General features: G+C 36.2%; 1 protein-coding gene across 4 annotated transcripts in view; it reads left to right on the top strand.

The window, feature by feature from the left end:
• The window catches only part of LEKR1 (leucine, glutamate and lysine rich 1), a 64,176-nt gene that overhangs the window by 23,660 nt on the left and 22,803 nt on the right, over positions 1 to 17,713 (top strand). For all 4 annotated transcript variants that reach the window (XR_015794316.1, XM_088131794.1, XM_088131793.1 and 1 more), the window contains 3 exons: positions 30 to 205; positions 3,097 to 3,282; positions 14,128 to 14,209. Coding sequence is in view for 3 of the 4 variants with exons in the window: in XM_088131794.1 (XP_087987920.1) it covers positions 30 to 205; positions 3,097 to 3,282; positions 14,128 to 14,209 (444 nt within the window). In the remaining variant the exon portion in view is untranslated. The remainder of the gene's footprint in view (positions 1 to 29; positions 206 to 3,096; positions 3,283 to 14,127; positions 14,210 to 17,713) is intronic.

Here is a 17,713-nt window from a genome sequence, read left to right as displayed (position 1 = left end):
ATAACCATTTTTTCTTTCTTCTTTGACAGGAAAACATTGGAACAACATAAATTCATCCTAAAGAAAGCCTTTAGTCTTCTTCCCTATATCAGGGGAGAACTAAACAATTTTAAAGAAGAAATATTTGGTTTTCTCAAAAAATGGATTTCACTAAAAGGACAGATATTTTTACAACTAAAAAACATAAATATAATAGGACTGGCAGGTAGATTATCAAAGTAAAACTTTTCCTAGCATGTTAGTTTTCAGACTGGATTTGCAATTCTTCTGTATTTTGTTGTCAAGGCAATAATACATTGAGATGATACTAGTTCTTACTAAGGCAGTAAAAGTATATCCTGGTTATGCTACTGTACAGTGTTGGGATTAGAAAAATACTTTCAGTTCACATTTTAATGTAATTTACCTGAATCAGTATATGAACCAGAACACAGTTTCATTTTTCTGAATGAAGAGTTTCGTTTTTCTGAACAGAAAAATGTTTCTTGCAGAAAGTGCCCCTGAAAACATATATAATAATGAAATATCACACAAAATGGGTAATCTTGGAGGAAATTAATGGAAAAACGTATATATTAGGAAAAATATTTTAGGGTTAATCTGCAAAATAAAGTGCAAAAAAATTTTTGTGTGGATTTTTTAAAATGCAAATTGATGTAGAACAGAGATAAAACTTAAATTCTGAAAAATAGGAAACTAGTATACAGTATTTCTGTAAATCAAATTATGTATCGAAATAATGTTTACAAAATTATTCACAGAAAAGTAGAAGCTGGGCCTAACATGCAGTCCTGGATATTGATTTTCCCATATGAATGGAGTGTTTTGCTTTGATAAGGCTGAACTTAAAATCCCCCTTATACACTGAAGTCATAGCATCCAGAGAATGTTTAGCATCTCAGTGAAGAGAGGCCTCAAAGAGAATGTCAGTCCCTGGGGTTTATGGCCCAGGTTTTCAGAATCCACATCCAGGAGTCAACTGCACAGTACTACTTACCAAAAGTCATTGAATGTGTGTTCACTGATTCCTTTCTGTGCATTGTGATGTGAGATGACTTGAACAATATCCAACATAGAGTATTTTCTGCATCACAGAAACACCATTGTCAGCCTTCCCCTAAGTCAGTGAGAGGAAGGGTCATGGAAACTTATGTTTCCAAATTGTGTGGGTTGATGTTTTCATTGGAGAAATTTGATTGTCTTTTCTAATGGGTCAAACAAGGACATCTTGGCAAGATGTTGCTGCTATTTAGTTTCCATAATTCACCTGAGATGATTGCAAGATTCTGGGCAAGTATTAAATTCAGTGCAACCTCTGGGGAAGGAGGGGGGATAGAATAGTAGAAAATAGGCAAGTATAGGAATGCATTTGGATTGTTCTGAAAGTGGAGCTGTGTCAAACAATATGACAAGATCAGATGTACTGTATTACAGGAAAATCTATTTAAAAATATATTGCTAACATGTGAAGCAATAATACATTTTTTGTATTTGAATGTAATATTAATTTGGTCAGTTGTTGCAGAAGCTTATATAAATATTGAGACCAGCTGCCTTATTAAATGCACACGTCTTGATTAATAAAACTCTCTTTGCATTTTTGAGAAGCTAGTATAGAAAGCGGAGTAGCATTTTACACTAATGCGCTATAAATGTATGTCTGTTTTCTCCTTACTTTTTCAACATTTCTGTTTTAAAGCAGATTTGTTGTGAATGCTGAGCTATGTATGCCGAAATTGAGCATTAAGGAAACAAAACAGTGTGCCTCTCTGCATACAGGACTGTTTTGAAATTATATTTTGCTTTGTGAAGCACAAAGTTCAAACAAATTGTTACTGACCCGTGTCACAATTAATATAAATAAAAACAAAAAATAATATGAATACTGAACAAAAAGCAGCACATTTGGACATTTATTTATTTTATTTAAATAACTTATATGGCTGTCTATCTCAGACAGTGATCCTAGGTGGCTCATAGCAACCAGTAAAAACAAGAGCATAAAACAAATCATATCCTTCCCACCAAATTACCAACCCCCAGACACAACCCCTGGTGGAAAAGCTAGGTCTTCACAGTCTTCTGAAAAGCTAACAGGGCAGGGCCCACTGTTAAACTGCTGTTTTGTGAGCTGCACTGGCTTCCTGGGGACTGCCTGGACAAGTCGCTGCTGTTTTCTTGGCAAGATTTCAGAAGTGGCTTGCCATTGCCTTCTTCCTAGGGCTTAGAGAGAGTATCTGGCCCAAGGTCACGCAGCTAGCTTTGTGCCTAAGGTGGGACTAGAACTCACAATCTCCTGGTTTCTAGTCTGGTACCTTAACCACTACACCAAATTGGTTCTCAAATATATAATTTGTATAACCTTAAAAAAATATATTAGTGAAAAAAATGATAAGCTAATACTGAAAATAAGCAACAATCTGAAAAGGCAGTCACAAAGCATTTTGATATTACTGTCAAGGAAACAGCATGGATGTATGCAATTTAGTCAACAAGAGTCAAGTTTGAGTTGAGGGAAAGTCAATTTTACTTTTCATGTATTTCTCAAAAAAATGGATATATATTGTGTAAATGTTAACTTGCATTTTTTTTTAGCAAGACATTAACATACACTTTAGCATACAGTGAATGCTATTAGGAGATATATTTAACTATTACTAGGTATGAGGCTTCAGGGTGAATTAATGAAATTGGCCAAGTCTTTATGGGACGTTTATTGCTTACAATGTTTAGCTTTTCATTAACTTCATAGGGTTGAATTAGAGAAGATTTGAAGAATGATGTGGATTAAATCCATATTTTTGTTTGTATCAATAAATAGCTAACAAATTGAAATGATATATAAATGTTAGTATCTTAACTACAGATACCTATTCTCCTTAAAGTATTCTGTATAGTATAGTATAGTATAGTATAGTATAGTATAGTATAGTATAGTATAGTATAGTATAGTATAGTATAGTATAGGTGTGTATATAGAGTATAAAATAGCAACAAATAATTTTTTTTGGATAATGTAATCAGAGTGCATAAATGTTATAATAGGTGTAGAATGGATATATCTATATTTTTATGTTGGCCTTTATCACATTTCAGAAGTATCCAGTTTGAACCAAAGCTTATGTGAGTGTCAGAGGGAAAATATCATCCTTCAGGAAGAGGTGGAGCACCTAAGACTGAAGTTGGATGTGGCTGCACTGGAAGCTAAGCAACTTCAAGCTTCTCTTTTACGAGATAATGAATTACAAAACAGATGTAATGAATTACAAAAGAAAACACAAGGCAAGAGAAGGATGTTAATTTTTTAAAAAGTGACTAACAGCATGTTTTAAATACATGTATTATTGCAGTAGACAATCTGTAAAGGCAGAAATGGGGAACTGTAATTTCCTATTATGAGCATAAAACTACATGAACCACTGATTCATGCAATCCCCTCCACCAATATATTTTTGTATGGCTGTACAAAAGCAGTTACTTTCACTTTTAAAGTATCCACAGTTCCCAATTATATTTCAATATGAAGAACTCTGGCTTCTTGTTTGAACAATTCATGGTCTAATTATATTTTCAGATTCTGCCTTATTTTAAAACCACAGTTTCTGATTCAGGACACAACTGGCAACTGTGGTCATCAGTGCAATTTCCAGAGGAGAAACTCATGTTTCTCTTCTCACAACTATGTGAGAGGAGAAAAGAAATGGTCAACCAACAGTACCTGCATATAGTGGGAAATCATTGTCTCTGATTACATCTGAATGCATCCAAACAACCATTAAATTTCACTTCATATTTGTTCATATTTGTCTTTTACTAACCTCCACATGTTTTGTGCACATATATGCTTCTTTTCTTTGAATGTTTATGGACATTTTTGTTCCTTAATAAGTGTTGGATTTGCAAAATTATATTTATACACTCACCCACTTCATCTTATTTCCCTAAAAGGATGTAGGTAGGACCTTGAAAGAGATTATGAAAAGATTTGTAGCCTCTTTTAGAAGATATACAAACAATTTGCATATTGTATATTTGGGGATCTCAGCTAATGTAATTTACAAGGAGTAAGTAGTGGGTGAAAAAAATCTGTATTTAAATTGTGTTTTGCCCATCATTTACTCTTGCATCTAAACATCTCTCTTGATTTGCAAATATCAGGTAACACCTCTTGCCTGTCAGAGAAGTTTCTAAGGGTATCTCCAGAGAAACACTCAAAAGAGGCTGATGGTGTTTTTAGCATACAAGTGTATAATATCAGTAGAACAATCAATGGTTCACACTTTTTCTCTGGACTAACCAATTCATTATTACCACCCTCTTCCCCTTGTTTCTTTAGGGTCATAATATGTAATCACATTAGTTTACTATTTATTTTCCAGTATTCAAAGCACTTCATACATACTTGGAATGTTCAAAACTCTATGGTCCAGGAATGGAACATTCCATTGTTCCCCAGAGTACAGTACAGCCAGTCTGGAAGACCACGGACCATTTCCGATGTCAAAGGAATCATTTCCCAAAGATGACAGACTGCCCCAGGAATAGCCAGATGAGGAGAAAAACAGTGTTCTGTGAAATACTAGAATGTTAGGTTTCTGGACCACAGAGTTTTCTGTACAGCTGGTTGTAATCCTCATAAACACTCTATAAAAACTTTCCAGTATTTCCCATGTTGGAAAGATGCCTTAGGCTTCCTTAAAACTAGCAACATTTTGGCAGAATGGAGACTCAAACCAGGACTCCCTGATTCATACCGTATTTATCCAACAGGAAAATAAGGTTCCCCCCTCCCCCATAATTACCAGATAATTGAGGGAATCTACATTTCTGGATTGGAACACAAGAAGCTGTTAAATGCAAAGGAATGAGCATGAGATGCAGACATCCCTGCTGTAAAGCCTGGATGCTATAGGTACCTTTAAAATTAGCCAGGTGCATGGGAAAGACTGTTCCCCCAGTACCTAAACAGGGCTTTTCTCCCTTTTCTTTTTTTCCCTATTGCAGAATGTATGAGTTGGAAGGGACTGTATAGGGTAACTATTCCAGTTACTTTTTTTTTCTTGTCTCATCTCTATCTAGTTTTGTTGTCCCCTTTCCTTTTCTTTCTCTTCCCAGTGCACTGAATGGGTCCTTGACATTGCAGGAATGAGATAAAATGAATGCAAATGAAGGAACTATGAAACAACATCCTGAATTTTACCATCTTCTTCAGCAACCCTACTTTGACCATTTTCTATGTTTTGGGTGGCTGTTGAGGCACAACAGTTTGGCAGCACCTAACTGACCTTGGGAATTGCCCCAAACCTAAGCAGGGTTAGACTTGTTTAATACTTGGTGTGTAGGTTAGACTGGGAAAGTTATAAAAAATTATGGAAGAAGATTATGGTAAACTATTTCTATATTTGTGCCCAGGAAGCTATTTTATTTATAATTTTAATTTGTAAAGCCACCCACTCACCATCAACTGTGGTGGCTTACAGAGGATTAAAAATAGTTAATAAAAAATAAGTGAAGAACAACCATGCCAGGGAAAAACAAAATCAATTACATCTAAATAGCAGATTCATAGATCTCTTAATGGACAGTAGGGTCACAGCCATACGGACGTTGAGAGGAGGGGGATTCTGTTCATAAGGCCAGGTACAGAGAACCACCTGGGTCTCCTAAGATGATGTTGTTTTATTGACAGGATCTGGAACATGCCAACTCCTTCAGATCTTAGAAACAATTGGAGAAAGGCATTTCTGTAAATGTCGTAGTGATCACAAGTGTCCACGTGAGAACTTGAGCTTGATTCAAGAGAATCTTTATCTTCCTGCTGCTTAGCTTAAGCTGCCACTTTGCAAATCTGACATAGGTGCCTTTGAGACAGTAGTTTATGATAGAAAATGAGTGCCACTGGATTCAGATCCGTGTTCTTGAATTACTACTTTTTGCAAAAATTGTCCTAAGTAGAAAGCTGTGTAATCACATAACGTTGTTCACCTGGTTGAGATGAGCGACTATAGAAATTAAAATAAATAAATTGTTCATTTGGACATTGTGACCAGATTTTAAAAAGAATTAGACAACCTATGACCCATTGGGTCTTCATTTCAGAGATATTTCCTTACCTAAACAGAAAAACAGGATGACCAAGGGCAAAAAAACAGTGGGAGTATGAGCAACTTGTGACTTGCTGCCAGCTTCCCCATTGACTTTGCTTGTGGGAAGTTGGCAGGGAGCGTCAGAAATCTTCCTTCCTTTCCTCCTTTTCCTTCCTCCCTCTCTCCCTCCATCAATTCATCAATTTTGCTGCTGAGCAAAGTCATACTACAACTTGGGTGATAACTTATTGATTTTAAGCTAAGCCATCTTGTGATAAAGTAAATGCACCTCATCTCAAAGTGCTGTAACTTTTTTTCACTCCAAAATGATGATTTTCTTTTCTACCTTTCATAAGGGATGAATGGTCCCATAAAGATGTGGAGAATTCCATCCAGCACAAAAGAAACAAGAGATGAACAAGTTATCCTGTTTCCCCACTCCCCACTCCAGCCTACCTTATTGTTGCACCATACAGAAGTCTTCCATAACCTGTCCATTTCCAGATGTGTTCAGCTCTCATTAATTCCTAATGAGATGATGGGATATGTAGTCCAAAGGTTTAGGACTCAACCAAGTTGAGAAAGTTTGTCACATCTTTTTTTTCTTCTTATAACATTCCACTGATCTTTGAAAAAAGTTTTAGTAGTTAACTAGGAAGTAAACCCCAAAATCTAACTCTTGTAGTTTAATGAATGAAAGCTATGATGTAATTCTTTAGGCAGATTCTAGTATCAATTACATTTATTAAACTTGTCAATGTACTAAGTAATAGGCCATTACATTATAGGTTTTGGCTGATAAACTAAAAATCAAGATGTACTAGTTCCCACTGAAATAATTTTAAATTTTCAAGCTTAAAATACTTGTTTTTTTCCTAATATGTCTTTCCCTTCTTAGAGGTCAGTATGACCAGAAAATTAGTAAAATGAATTCCTGTTTTCCTCCAGAAAGAGCTGAATGCTCTCCTATTTTCAGTAAACAGAAAGACACTATGACCAGCCATGGAGCAATTAAAAAAAACCCTGAATTCCTTTTTTTAAATTTGCCTATAAAGTGAAGTTTGTCTCTAACTTCAAAATGATTTTGAAGTATCCCCTACTGGGGATACTAGAAGAATTAAAAGATATGAGTAAGAAGGCATTATTCCATTATTCCAGTTATTGCAATGAAAGGTGGAATAACCAGTTACTGAATTTGTGAGAGATAAGCTGAGAGCTAGCAGTTCTCAGGACAGAGATGTCAGTTATGTCATCAGTCAACAATTGTTCAGTTTTAAAACCATATAGCACATTCTCAGATTACATGTTGGTTTACTTCTTTATGAAATAAATGAAATAAGCATCTAGTGTTGGTGTTTTTTGCTCACTCACACTCCTATATATCCGTAGGACCCATATGAAGTTCAGATAACTTTCATTGGCAAAGATATGCAAAAATTCAGGAAACCCAGAAGAGGCAATTACTTTTTCACAGAACTGGTTCTCTCTGGGAAATTCTGAGTACCCTATGTCTTTTGTTCTTAACTATGGGATAGCTTATTATTTTAAAATTGGCAGTGGCTCTTGGGGGTCTTAATTAATTCTTCCAGTGTATGTTGTATGTACTGTATTTCCCACTGAAATATAGGAAATAAATAAATGTAATAAAGTGCTCAGTCCTGGGGGAAGCTGACCTACATGAATATGTCTGATCCTTGATAAGAAGCCCTGTTAATGGCCTGCTACTGCGCCCTTGATAATGCATCGTAACCATGCTCCATCTGAAATTTAGCAAGCGGACTCAAATGATAGGACTTTTATGTAGTGATGTCTATCTGAAGTTTGTGTTATTCCATTTCTTTTTAATGAACTTTTGCAATATGAATTTAATCTTTGAAACTTGTCTTTCCAACTGATTTTGTTTTTTTACTTGTAGCTTTTATTGCACTGTTTCAATATTCATTGTTTAAACTTTCTACCTTTTACTGACTGCCTTGAGATGGATGGATAGACAGACATTTCATTTCAAGGCAGTTGGAGTATATGTCAGAAATTTTCTGTTTTAATGAACCACTCAGATTTCTTTATTGCAAAGCATGGATCTAAAAATACAATATACAATTAAAATTAAATTGTATACAATTAAATACAAAATACAATTAAAATTAAAAATTAAAACAACGATAAAAACTTGTTTGAAAAAATATATATTCAGTGTCTTTTTGAATGCTAACAAGAAGATCAGTGCAACAGAGAGCACATGTCAAGGGCAGCTATAGATAAGATACAAGTTGCTGCCAGATCAGCTTCAGCATGTGACTGGAATAGAACATTTTGCAGAGAAGGTATCTAACACTCGTGTCTGTGACTTCAAAAAGCAAACCAATCCTTTCAATTTTCAATTATAATATCATTGCAATCAATATACGTTGTGGCCTTTTTGGTATTTGATTGAAATAGGAGACATTTTACTTTTTTAGTGCTTTTTATTGATTGACTTGCCTGCTGAATAGTTTTATGCATTTTTATGTTCTAATTTTGCTGTATCTATATCACACTTTTTTCCTATAACTCTACCCTGAGATTTCTTGTAGTTGAAAAATATAAGTGTGTAGGCAAATATGAAATTAAACCAATCAGCCAATTTAATTAATTATTGAGACATTTTTACAAACATATATTTTATCAATAATTTGGGTGTTCTTTGCATATTACAACCCCTGTTACAAAGTTGCTAGAATTGTCCCATGGGTTAGTAGTACTTATCACATGAATGGACCTAACTGGTTGGTGCCATGGAATGACAGTAGGAAGCAGTCATTTAGGCCAGTAAATCCAACACCTTGCTCATTGCAGAGATCCAAATTTAAGCATTTCTGATAAAGAATTATCCGGTTTCTGCCTGAACACTTCTCAGGAGGAGAAGGGTGAAGGTGACCCCCCCTCCCACTTCTCTGAGTAATTAATTCTAGTGTTGACCTGCCCTTACTGCTAGGAGGTTTTTTTCTAACATTTAGTTGGAATCTGCCTCCCTGTAACTTGAACTGATTGTTCTGTATCCTGCACTCTGAAATGATGAAAATTAGATCTTGACCTTCAATCTGTATAATATCTTTTCAGATATTTGAAGAGTGCTATCATACCCAAACTCAGCATCCTGGTCTTAAAATTAAACATTCCCAGTCTTTTAATCTTTCTTCACATATGTAGTTTCTAGTCTTTTGACCATCCTTACAGCCTTTCTCTGAGCTAGTTGGTCCACATAGCACTGGAGGTGGGATCAGGACAGCTGAAGATAAATTATTAAAGAGTAGCATTCATGTATTATACAGATGTGTAACTGTATTTTGAAGGAAGTTTCAGATTGGATACAGCCTAAAATTGCATTTTCCTTTAACAGCCATATCACATTGCTGACTTATATTTAGCTTGTGATCAATTTTAATTCTAAGTTCCTTTTCACATTTTCTATTACGAAGCCAAGTATTCCTAATCTCATATTTGATTTATTATCTTTTGAGTTAAGAATTTTGAATTTATCTCTATTAAATTTTATTCTGTTTTGTTATTTTCTAGACTATCAAAAACATGTTGAAATTTGTTATCTTCTAAAGTTTTAACTGTCTCAACTTTATATTACTTAAACATTTGAGAAGCATCCCTCTACCTCTTCATCCAAGTAGTTTATAAAAATGTGGAAGGGACTGTGCCGAAAATCTATCTTTTTGGTATCCTACTTGATATTTCACTCCATCTTGTTGAAAACAAAACACATTATGTCCACAACATTCCCGTAATGTAGTAAGAAACTACCTTATATAAAAAGAATAAGTTAGCCTGATAAGACATGTTCTTGACAAATCTTCTAGTAATCATTGTTTTCAAAGTGTTTATAGATTGCTTCATTATGTACTTGAGGTATACCTGTTTGACTAACTGATCTGTAGTTTCCTGGATCCTCCTTTTCCGAATTTGACAATAGGGATATCTCTTTTCCTCCATTTATCTGGCACATCTCTATAATAATGGATGGAGATTAAGAGAGTAGCATTAATGTGTTACACAGATGCATAATTGTAGCTTTCCTCAACGTGCCTCTCTCTAAATGTGTTGAGACTGCTGTAGACACTGGGAATTATGGGCAGTGGAGTTCCAATACATGTGGAAGTTGTCACATTGGGCAAAGTTAGATTTGTGGAAACTGTCAGTATAAGTAAACTTAGGGGCACTTGTGGGATCTGCAATAATACAGGCTTTAGGTAATTGACAGCATAAATTCTATTATTGTGCAATTTTATTTAAGAATTGTTATCAATGTATTTTTAATGCACAACTTAAAGCACTTTAATTTTCTTACATTTGACAAATATCTTACAGTACATTAATTCTTCCACTTGGATTATCCATTATGTCATATTGAAACAATTATTGAAATGAGTATGGAAATCTTTTTATATAACTGCTCTTTGACTTGTTGAATGCAATTTCTGCATAAATATGGTTTACTGAAAAGGTCATCTTTTTAATGTAAAAGGGCTCCTTTAAAATTATTTCTACATTTGATGTGATTGTGTGGAATCTGTAAAATTTCTCCCATGCCTGTAACAGAGGGGTCACTGTGACCAGCTATGTTATAGATGTTCACAGTACATTTTTGACATAATTTACAGTTCTTCTTTTTTATCTTTGCCAGATCTTTCGGGAATGTATAACTGAATGAATGCTAGGAGGGATATACATGTAATTAAATGCCCTAAATATAAATAAAAATCATTTTAACTTATAAAAAAAATAACTGAAGACATAAGACTTGGTTCTTCCCTCAGGTACTGGGTCAGGATGGGAGGTGAGCCTAGCATTTTTTTGTGTTTTCTGAGAAGGTACTATGTACTGATGGTGTGTTAGAGTTTTAATCTTGTGTTTTTATTATTGTATGTTTGTTAACCACCTAGGCTTGTTTTATATAATATAGGTGGCTGTATAAATTTTTGAAACAAATAAATTTCAGCTGGTGGTCGGACCTGGCTGGGCCAGTCTGGCTTCAGGAGCTTAAATAGGCCAAGCCTCATTAGTTTTTGGATGGGAATGTACTAGAGAATACCAGGGCTGTGGACTAGACCGAGAAGTGAAAAAACATCCTGGAAGAAGGTATCAGCAAAAGCCATTTCTGTACCGTTGCCCAGAATTATACAGGGATATGTGCATGGAGTCATCCTTGATTTGAAGAAGGCAAATGCCTAGATTGGAGATCGAGCATGAAGGAGGAAGAGGAGGGGAAGGGGAAGAAATAATATGGGGGATGACGGCTGTAGAGCAAAGAGTATTGGGATAAGAGAGGTTTGGCCTTTTACCCTCTTATTGCATCTCTGCTCCAAATTTACCTATTCTGTAAAAAGGATTTAATAGTTGCTCATTGAAATTCAATTTCTTTGTTAGTCTGGAAGCCATATGAGATTGTTGCAATTTGTAGGTATCCACAAGAGTGAGATGGTGCCTTAGAGAATAATTGGCTTAGAATTACAACAGCAAGCGCTGCCTAGAGAAGCATTTTGTTTAGATTCCAGTAGAACTATAAGAATATAATGTTAGAATATCTCTGCTGGAGCAGATATCAGCCCATCTAGTCCAGTATTCTAGATTACTCAGTGGCCAATCAGGCAGATTTGGGGAATTTCCAACTTATCTTCCCCAAAGCAAAATTGCTTAGTGATATTTCACCAATAGGCAAGTAATAGTGAAGGTTGGTTTTCCAGTTTCCACTACTGAAGAAAAGCCAGTTTCTTTCAGTTCTGAATCAGATTGGCTTGAAAATTACACCACTGTATTTTGATTTCAAAAGTCTTACCTGCAATTTGGTGAGTCTGCCCTGCTGAGCACATTTCCGAAAGGACCACCCCCATTCCAGACCCAGCCAGGTCTTGATAATACATGCTAGGTCAGCCTTCTCTAATCACAGATCTAATCACAGATGAGGGAGGCCTTATTACAGACTGACAGGCTGACCTGGCATTACAGGCTGACCTGGCATTTAGTAGCAGCAGCCTAAAGCCAGGGCCTCTGAAAGTCAGCTGACCAGGCACAGGGGTTGAGATCAGTGAGCTAGGACGTGAAACTGGTATAAGACACTGGTTCCCTGAGTTGGCATTAAAGGTGTTCCACCTCTGTTTCAAGTTAATGCATGATGGCCACTCTGCCATCAATTTGTCTAGTGTCTTTCTAAGGTCTTCTAAATTGATGGCCATTACCAAATCTGCTAGCAGTGAATTCTATAGTTTAGCTATGGTTTCTGTAAATAAATACTTCTTTTATCAGTTCTGAATCTCCCTGCATTTAGTGTAAGTGATTATCCCCACTTTCTAATTATATGAGGAGGATATGCTTTTCCTTTCTCAGTTATTTTGGTTGCCATTTTCTGCACAGTAATTTTCTTTTTTGTTACTGCTATTGCTACTGTTGCTGTTGTTGTTATAATATATTCTTACTGTTCTATATTTTAAAGTCCATTCAAGAGCAAAATATTTTCCACTCAAGAACAAAGTATTTAAGCCTGTATAAAATAGTTGCTAACAGAGCTGCTTTTCTGGACTGCTCAGCTCTCAAGTGTTTTCCCTCTCTCTCTGAATTTCCCATGACTGTCTCTTGGTATTTTGGACAGTTTTGTATTTTTTTATTCTCCCTTGCAACAATCAGTTAAATAATGATTTCCTTCAGTTAAGCTCAATTCCGTGTGATTACAGACAGTCCTCTATTTATGAACAGGTTACATTCCAAGAGGTTGTTTGTAAGTCCAACCATGGTGCATGGCATATATACGCCTGGAATTTTACAGTGTGCTGCATACATATACCCGGAAGTTTACGGTGCACTGCATACAAACACATTCACGCCATAAACTTCTGGCCATATGTATACAGCATGCGGTACACTTCCAGGTATATGTACGCATGCGTGCCGTAAACTTCCAGGACCTTCCTTCTAGGACCTTCATTGTTGGAGTTGTTGGAGGTTGGTTTGTATCGGCGAAAGTTTGTAACTCAAAAGTTCATAAGTAGAGGACTCTGTGCATGGACACATACATGTAGGGTTTTTTGGCATCATTGCAGAAGTAGTTTGCCATCCAGACTTTTTTTTTTTTTAACTTCTACATCTGGTTTACAGCTCAAGGATTTCCTAGTGGTATTCCAGTCGAATGCTTATCAGGTCTAAGGCTGCTTAGCCTTTCTGAGATCCACCAAGGACAACTAGGGGCTGCTACTTGCTGAGTCACAACAATAGGTTGGAAGGATTTCACAGAGGGGAAACAGCAGGCTTTGGAGATGTGCAGTCTGGGGTCTTCATTATATGCAGAGCTGGGGGCTGGAAGCATGGCCACTGTGTAGCCATCTGTGCTAATAATTTATTTTCTGGGTTTATTTTCTGTATCACTCACAGTAAATATTTGTCTGCTCAGGCTCACTGTAATTGTCAGAAGTTTGTAAATTTACAAATGGTTTGTAAATCCATTTGTAAAACCACTATTGGTGATCATCAGCTTGCAAAGTTTATCTTCTTTGTAACTCATTTTCTTTTTGATACCATTAAGTTAACTTTTTTAACTTAATGGTATCAAATATACTTTTAATGCCCCAGAAATACTAGAAAATTGCAATAATGTTAAATTTTGGTCTGGGACACACCTGTTCCATAAATTAGGATAAACTAGTCCAGAATGTTCTCAAAATCTGTTCTGGAGGATTGGGATACCATCTGGAGCATTATTTTGGGAAGACATGGAGAAGGAAAATAGAAGTTGTGCCATATGGGCGAATATCTGTTTACATCTCCTATATGAAATTTGGGAAGTGTTTAGGATTTTTTTTTAAGATAAGCAAATTAGCCAATTATATTGTACATTCACAACAAATTTATGTTTTTACTAAAACATCTAACACAATTACGAAAACTAATTTTTATAAATAATTCACATTATAAAATATTACATGTTATAATATATTTGAACTAGAGCCCTTGGGGCAGAAGACACAGTTGAACTAATGAAGATAATAATAATTTGTTGTTACAGATTTAACAGATCAAATACAGGCAACTGAACTCAAGTTCCAGAAAGCCGCTGCTGAAATTATACATTTTAAAGAATTAGTCATGTAAGACACTTCATTTTATTCATATCTGATACCATTCTTTCTGCTTGACAGCCTCTAATTACTTATTTAAGAGAATGATACAGTAATTGAAAAATCAGTGGGTATCTTAGGATTTACTATATTTTGAGTATTTATTATGTTTGAAGAGTATCATAAGTATATGTATATGTATGTGCGCGCACACACACACACACACACATCCGTACATACTGAATCAAACCAAGATCCAGCCTGTTTCCTTTAGTGGCCAACTGGATACTTCCATACAGTCCACCCACAGGGCTTAAAGGCTTAAGTCCTGATTATCATTGTTTCCAGCAATGCCCATAGTTTTCAGGTAAGCAACAAAGATGCAGTGCACTGGGGGAGAAAGCATTGTGACAGTGATTGATTAATTCAAAGTTTTTAATATCAAAGATATATGAGTGGGAAGAGGTTATGTAGAGGATTGTGAGAATTCTGGTACTCATGATCAGATTAGGTTAAAGGAAGTCTTTACAGGTACAAGTAGTCCTCACCTAACATTGGGATTGGGACTGGTAACTCCATCACTAAGCAATGCAGTTGTAAAGCATGATGTCCCATGACTGCACCAATGGCAGTTGTGGCAGTTCCAGTTGCCATTGTTAGGCAAATCCTGCATGGTCACAGCATCCTGCAGTCACATAATCGCCATTTGCTACCTCCTGCCTGCTTCCCCATTGGCTTTGCTTATCGGAAGCCAACAGTGAAGGTCACAAATGGTGATCACAACCACAGGACACTGCGACTGTCATAATTGCAAGCTGGTGCCAAGCATCTAAATTGCAATCACATGACTGTGGGGATGCTGCAATGACTGCAGTTATGAGGAACAGTTGTAAGTCCCCTCATTCAGCGCTGTCATAACTTTGAACAGTTGCTGAATGAGTGGTTGCTGAACGAGGACTACCGGTAGAATATCCTTTGGACTTTCCATAAAAATTATTATATAGATAAGACCAACTGGTCCACCTGGGCTCAGAATCCTGTTTCCAGCTACTATTGCATATATATAAGCACTGGCTTCTCTGGCTCACTAGAGAATAGTAACTGATTCCTACTGAATCAGAACATTGGTCCAACTAGCAGCAGTTCTCCAAAAATTCAGATAGGGGACATTCCTATTCTGCCTGGAGATATCAGGGATTGAATCTGAGCTGGTTTTTGCATTCATGAAACCTCACGTACTATCTGTAACTTTTATAGTTAATAAGACTACTTTTCTGTCCATCATAGTTGGTGAACTTTGAACTATAACAGGGATAGAAGTATAACCATAACAAGTAAAGAGGGCATTTATAACTGTGTTTTTACACGCAAAAGTAGTGCATAAATAACATAAGACCACAGTTTTCTTAGTGCCTGTCAATTCCTTCATTCACATTTTTAAATCAGAACTGCAAACACATTGTTGCTAAACATTAAAAGTATTAATGTAAATGAAAAAGTGAATATATCTACAATAAATGGGTTTCCAAACTTAATTATCAGATATTATTATAGTCCGGATCTGATTTAGTCCAGTAAGGTACTTATACCCTATTAATAGATCAAGTAATGCTATAGTGAATTTTGAATTTACAGTTCTAGCATCATTTGGGTCACCAGTTTCTGGAAATTTGAAAAGACGTTGAAGTTATTTTCCCAGTTTAGGCTTCACTTTATTTCATCTGTAAAAATAGTAAAGGCAAAATAAATCCACTGCTGTCTTTCAGTGGCAGAAAATGAATTCAGTGAATTCAGTAGAACCAGAATGGGAGCAATTTCCCTCCATCTTAAACCCCCATGTGTCCTCAGACTGCTGTGGAGAATATAGGATCTTGAAGGTATGTGGGAGTCTGCAGGAGAATGGGGAATTGCCGCAGCCAATTCTCCTGATGGAAACTACATTGGATTTCAACTCTGCTTAATTTAAAATCCTTGGTATTCCAAAGTTTTACCAATGAATAGTACATTGACATTATTCTAGCATGGCTCTGTTTCTCGTACTTTAATTTCCGAAATTGTTCAGTATCTTCTGATTTTCAGTTGCAACATAGAACAGTATAGGCTTTTTTCCTCCTACGAAAATAGGAATCAGTGATGTCAGATTACAATATAAGTCTTACATAGTCTGTTGCAGTTGTTTATGGCTCCCAGGATAGTGTTCAGGTGGAGGCCAGGAGCCAAATTTTATTCCCTGCTCACCACTGTTTCTTCAATAGTACACAATAAGTGTAGCTTTTCCTAACTGATATTCTTTCCATGCCAAAAGAAAGGGGGAATGGATTGGAGTGAACAGTTTGTCTGAGGCTGGTGATAGGGAGATGTACAACTTAGACGCCAGTTGAAAGAGTGCATTTGTAGTCTTAACCTTGCCTGATGTTGGGTCAGCTTTTTCTTGCTTCCTCAGTAGCAATGTTTGTGTGTGTGTGTGCATCCCTGATCCCCATGTTGTATTATATTCCATAAAGGGTCATTTACCAAACTATTTTTTAAATTTTTATAATAGCTTTATTTTAAAAATTTAAAAGAATAGTAAAAAAAACGAACAGAAACTAGTATTAGGAAAAGACTATATAAAGAGAAAAAAATTCAGAAATATGAAGTATGAAAGATTAGAAAACGTGAGAGACAAAAAAGAAGAATCAGAAAGGAAAAAAAGGATTTGACTTCCGACCCTCCTCACAACAGATATAAGTAACAATATACATCCAACTCTTATTTACCAAACTATTGATATTGAGATGTTGGAGATCATGTTCCTAATGATGAGGCTGGAAATAAACATGGCCAGAAAAGAAAGAGAATAGTGCCATCAGTGAGACTATTGATAAGAATAGGCCTCTGGAAACTTTCACAGTAGACTTATTTCTGTTTTAAACCATTCATTCTTAATATGCTTTGCATCTTCTTCTAGTTGATATATTCATCATAGATCATTTTGTTGTTGATGTTTAGTCGTTAAGTCGTGTCCAACTCTTCGTGACCCCATGAACCATATTGCGCCAGGCCTTCCGGTCCTTCACTGCCTCCCTGAGTTTGCTCAGTTTCATGCTCATTGCTTCAGTGATACTATCTAACCATCTCATCCTCTGCCGTCCTCTTCTCCTTTTGCCTTCAATCTTTCCCAGCATCAGGATCTTCTCCAAAGAGATCTCTCTTCGCATTAGGTAACCAAAGTATCTGAGCTTGAGCTTCATTATCGATCCTTCCAATGAGCAATCAGGGTTGATTTCCTTTAAGATTGACTGGTTTGACCTCCTAGCAGTCCAGGGGACTCTCAAGAGTCTTCTCCAGCACCACAGTTCAAAGGCATCAATTCTTCGGCGCTCCGCCTTCTTTATGGTCCAGCTCTCACAGCCATACATTACTACTGGAAAAACCATAGCTTTGACTATGCGGATCTTTGTCGGCAAGGTGACGTCTCTGCTTTTTAATATGCTATCTAGGCTTGCCATGGCTTTCCTCCCAAGGAGCAAGCGTCTTTTAATTTCATGGCTG

Source organism: Python bivittatus, unplaced genomic scaffold (genome assembly GCF_059951505.1).
Source record: "Python bivittatus isolate LINGU-HERP-01145 unplaced genomic scaffold, Pbiv_v1 ctg000980_np1212, whole genome shotgun sequence".
NCBI lineage: Eukaryota > Metazoa > Chordata > Lepidosauria > Squamata > Pythonidae > Python > Python bivittatus.
Note: the sequence above shows the minus strand (reverse complement) of the source record. Positions and strands in the feature narration are given on the sequence as shown.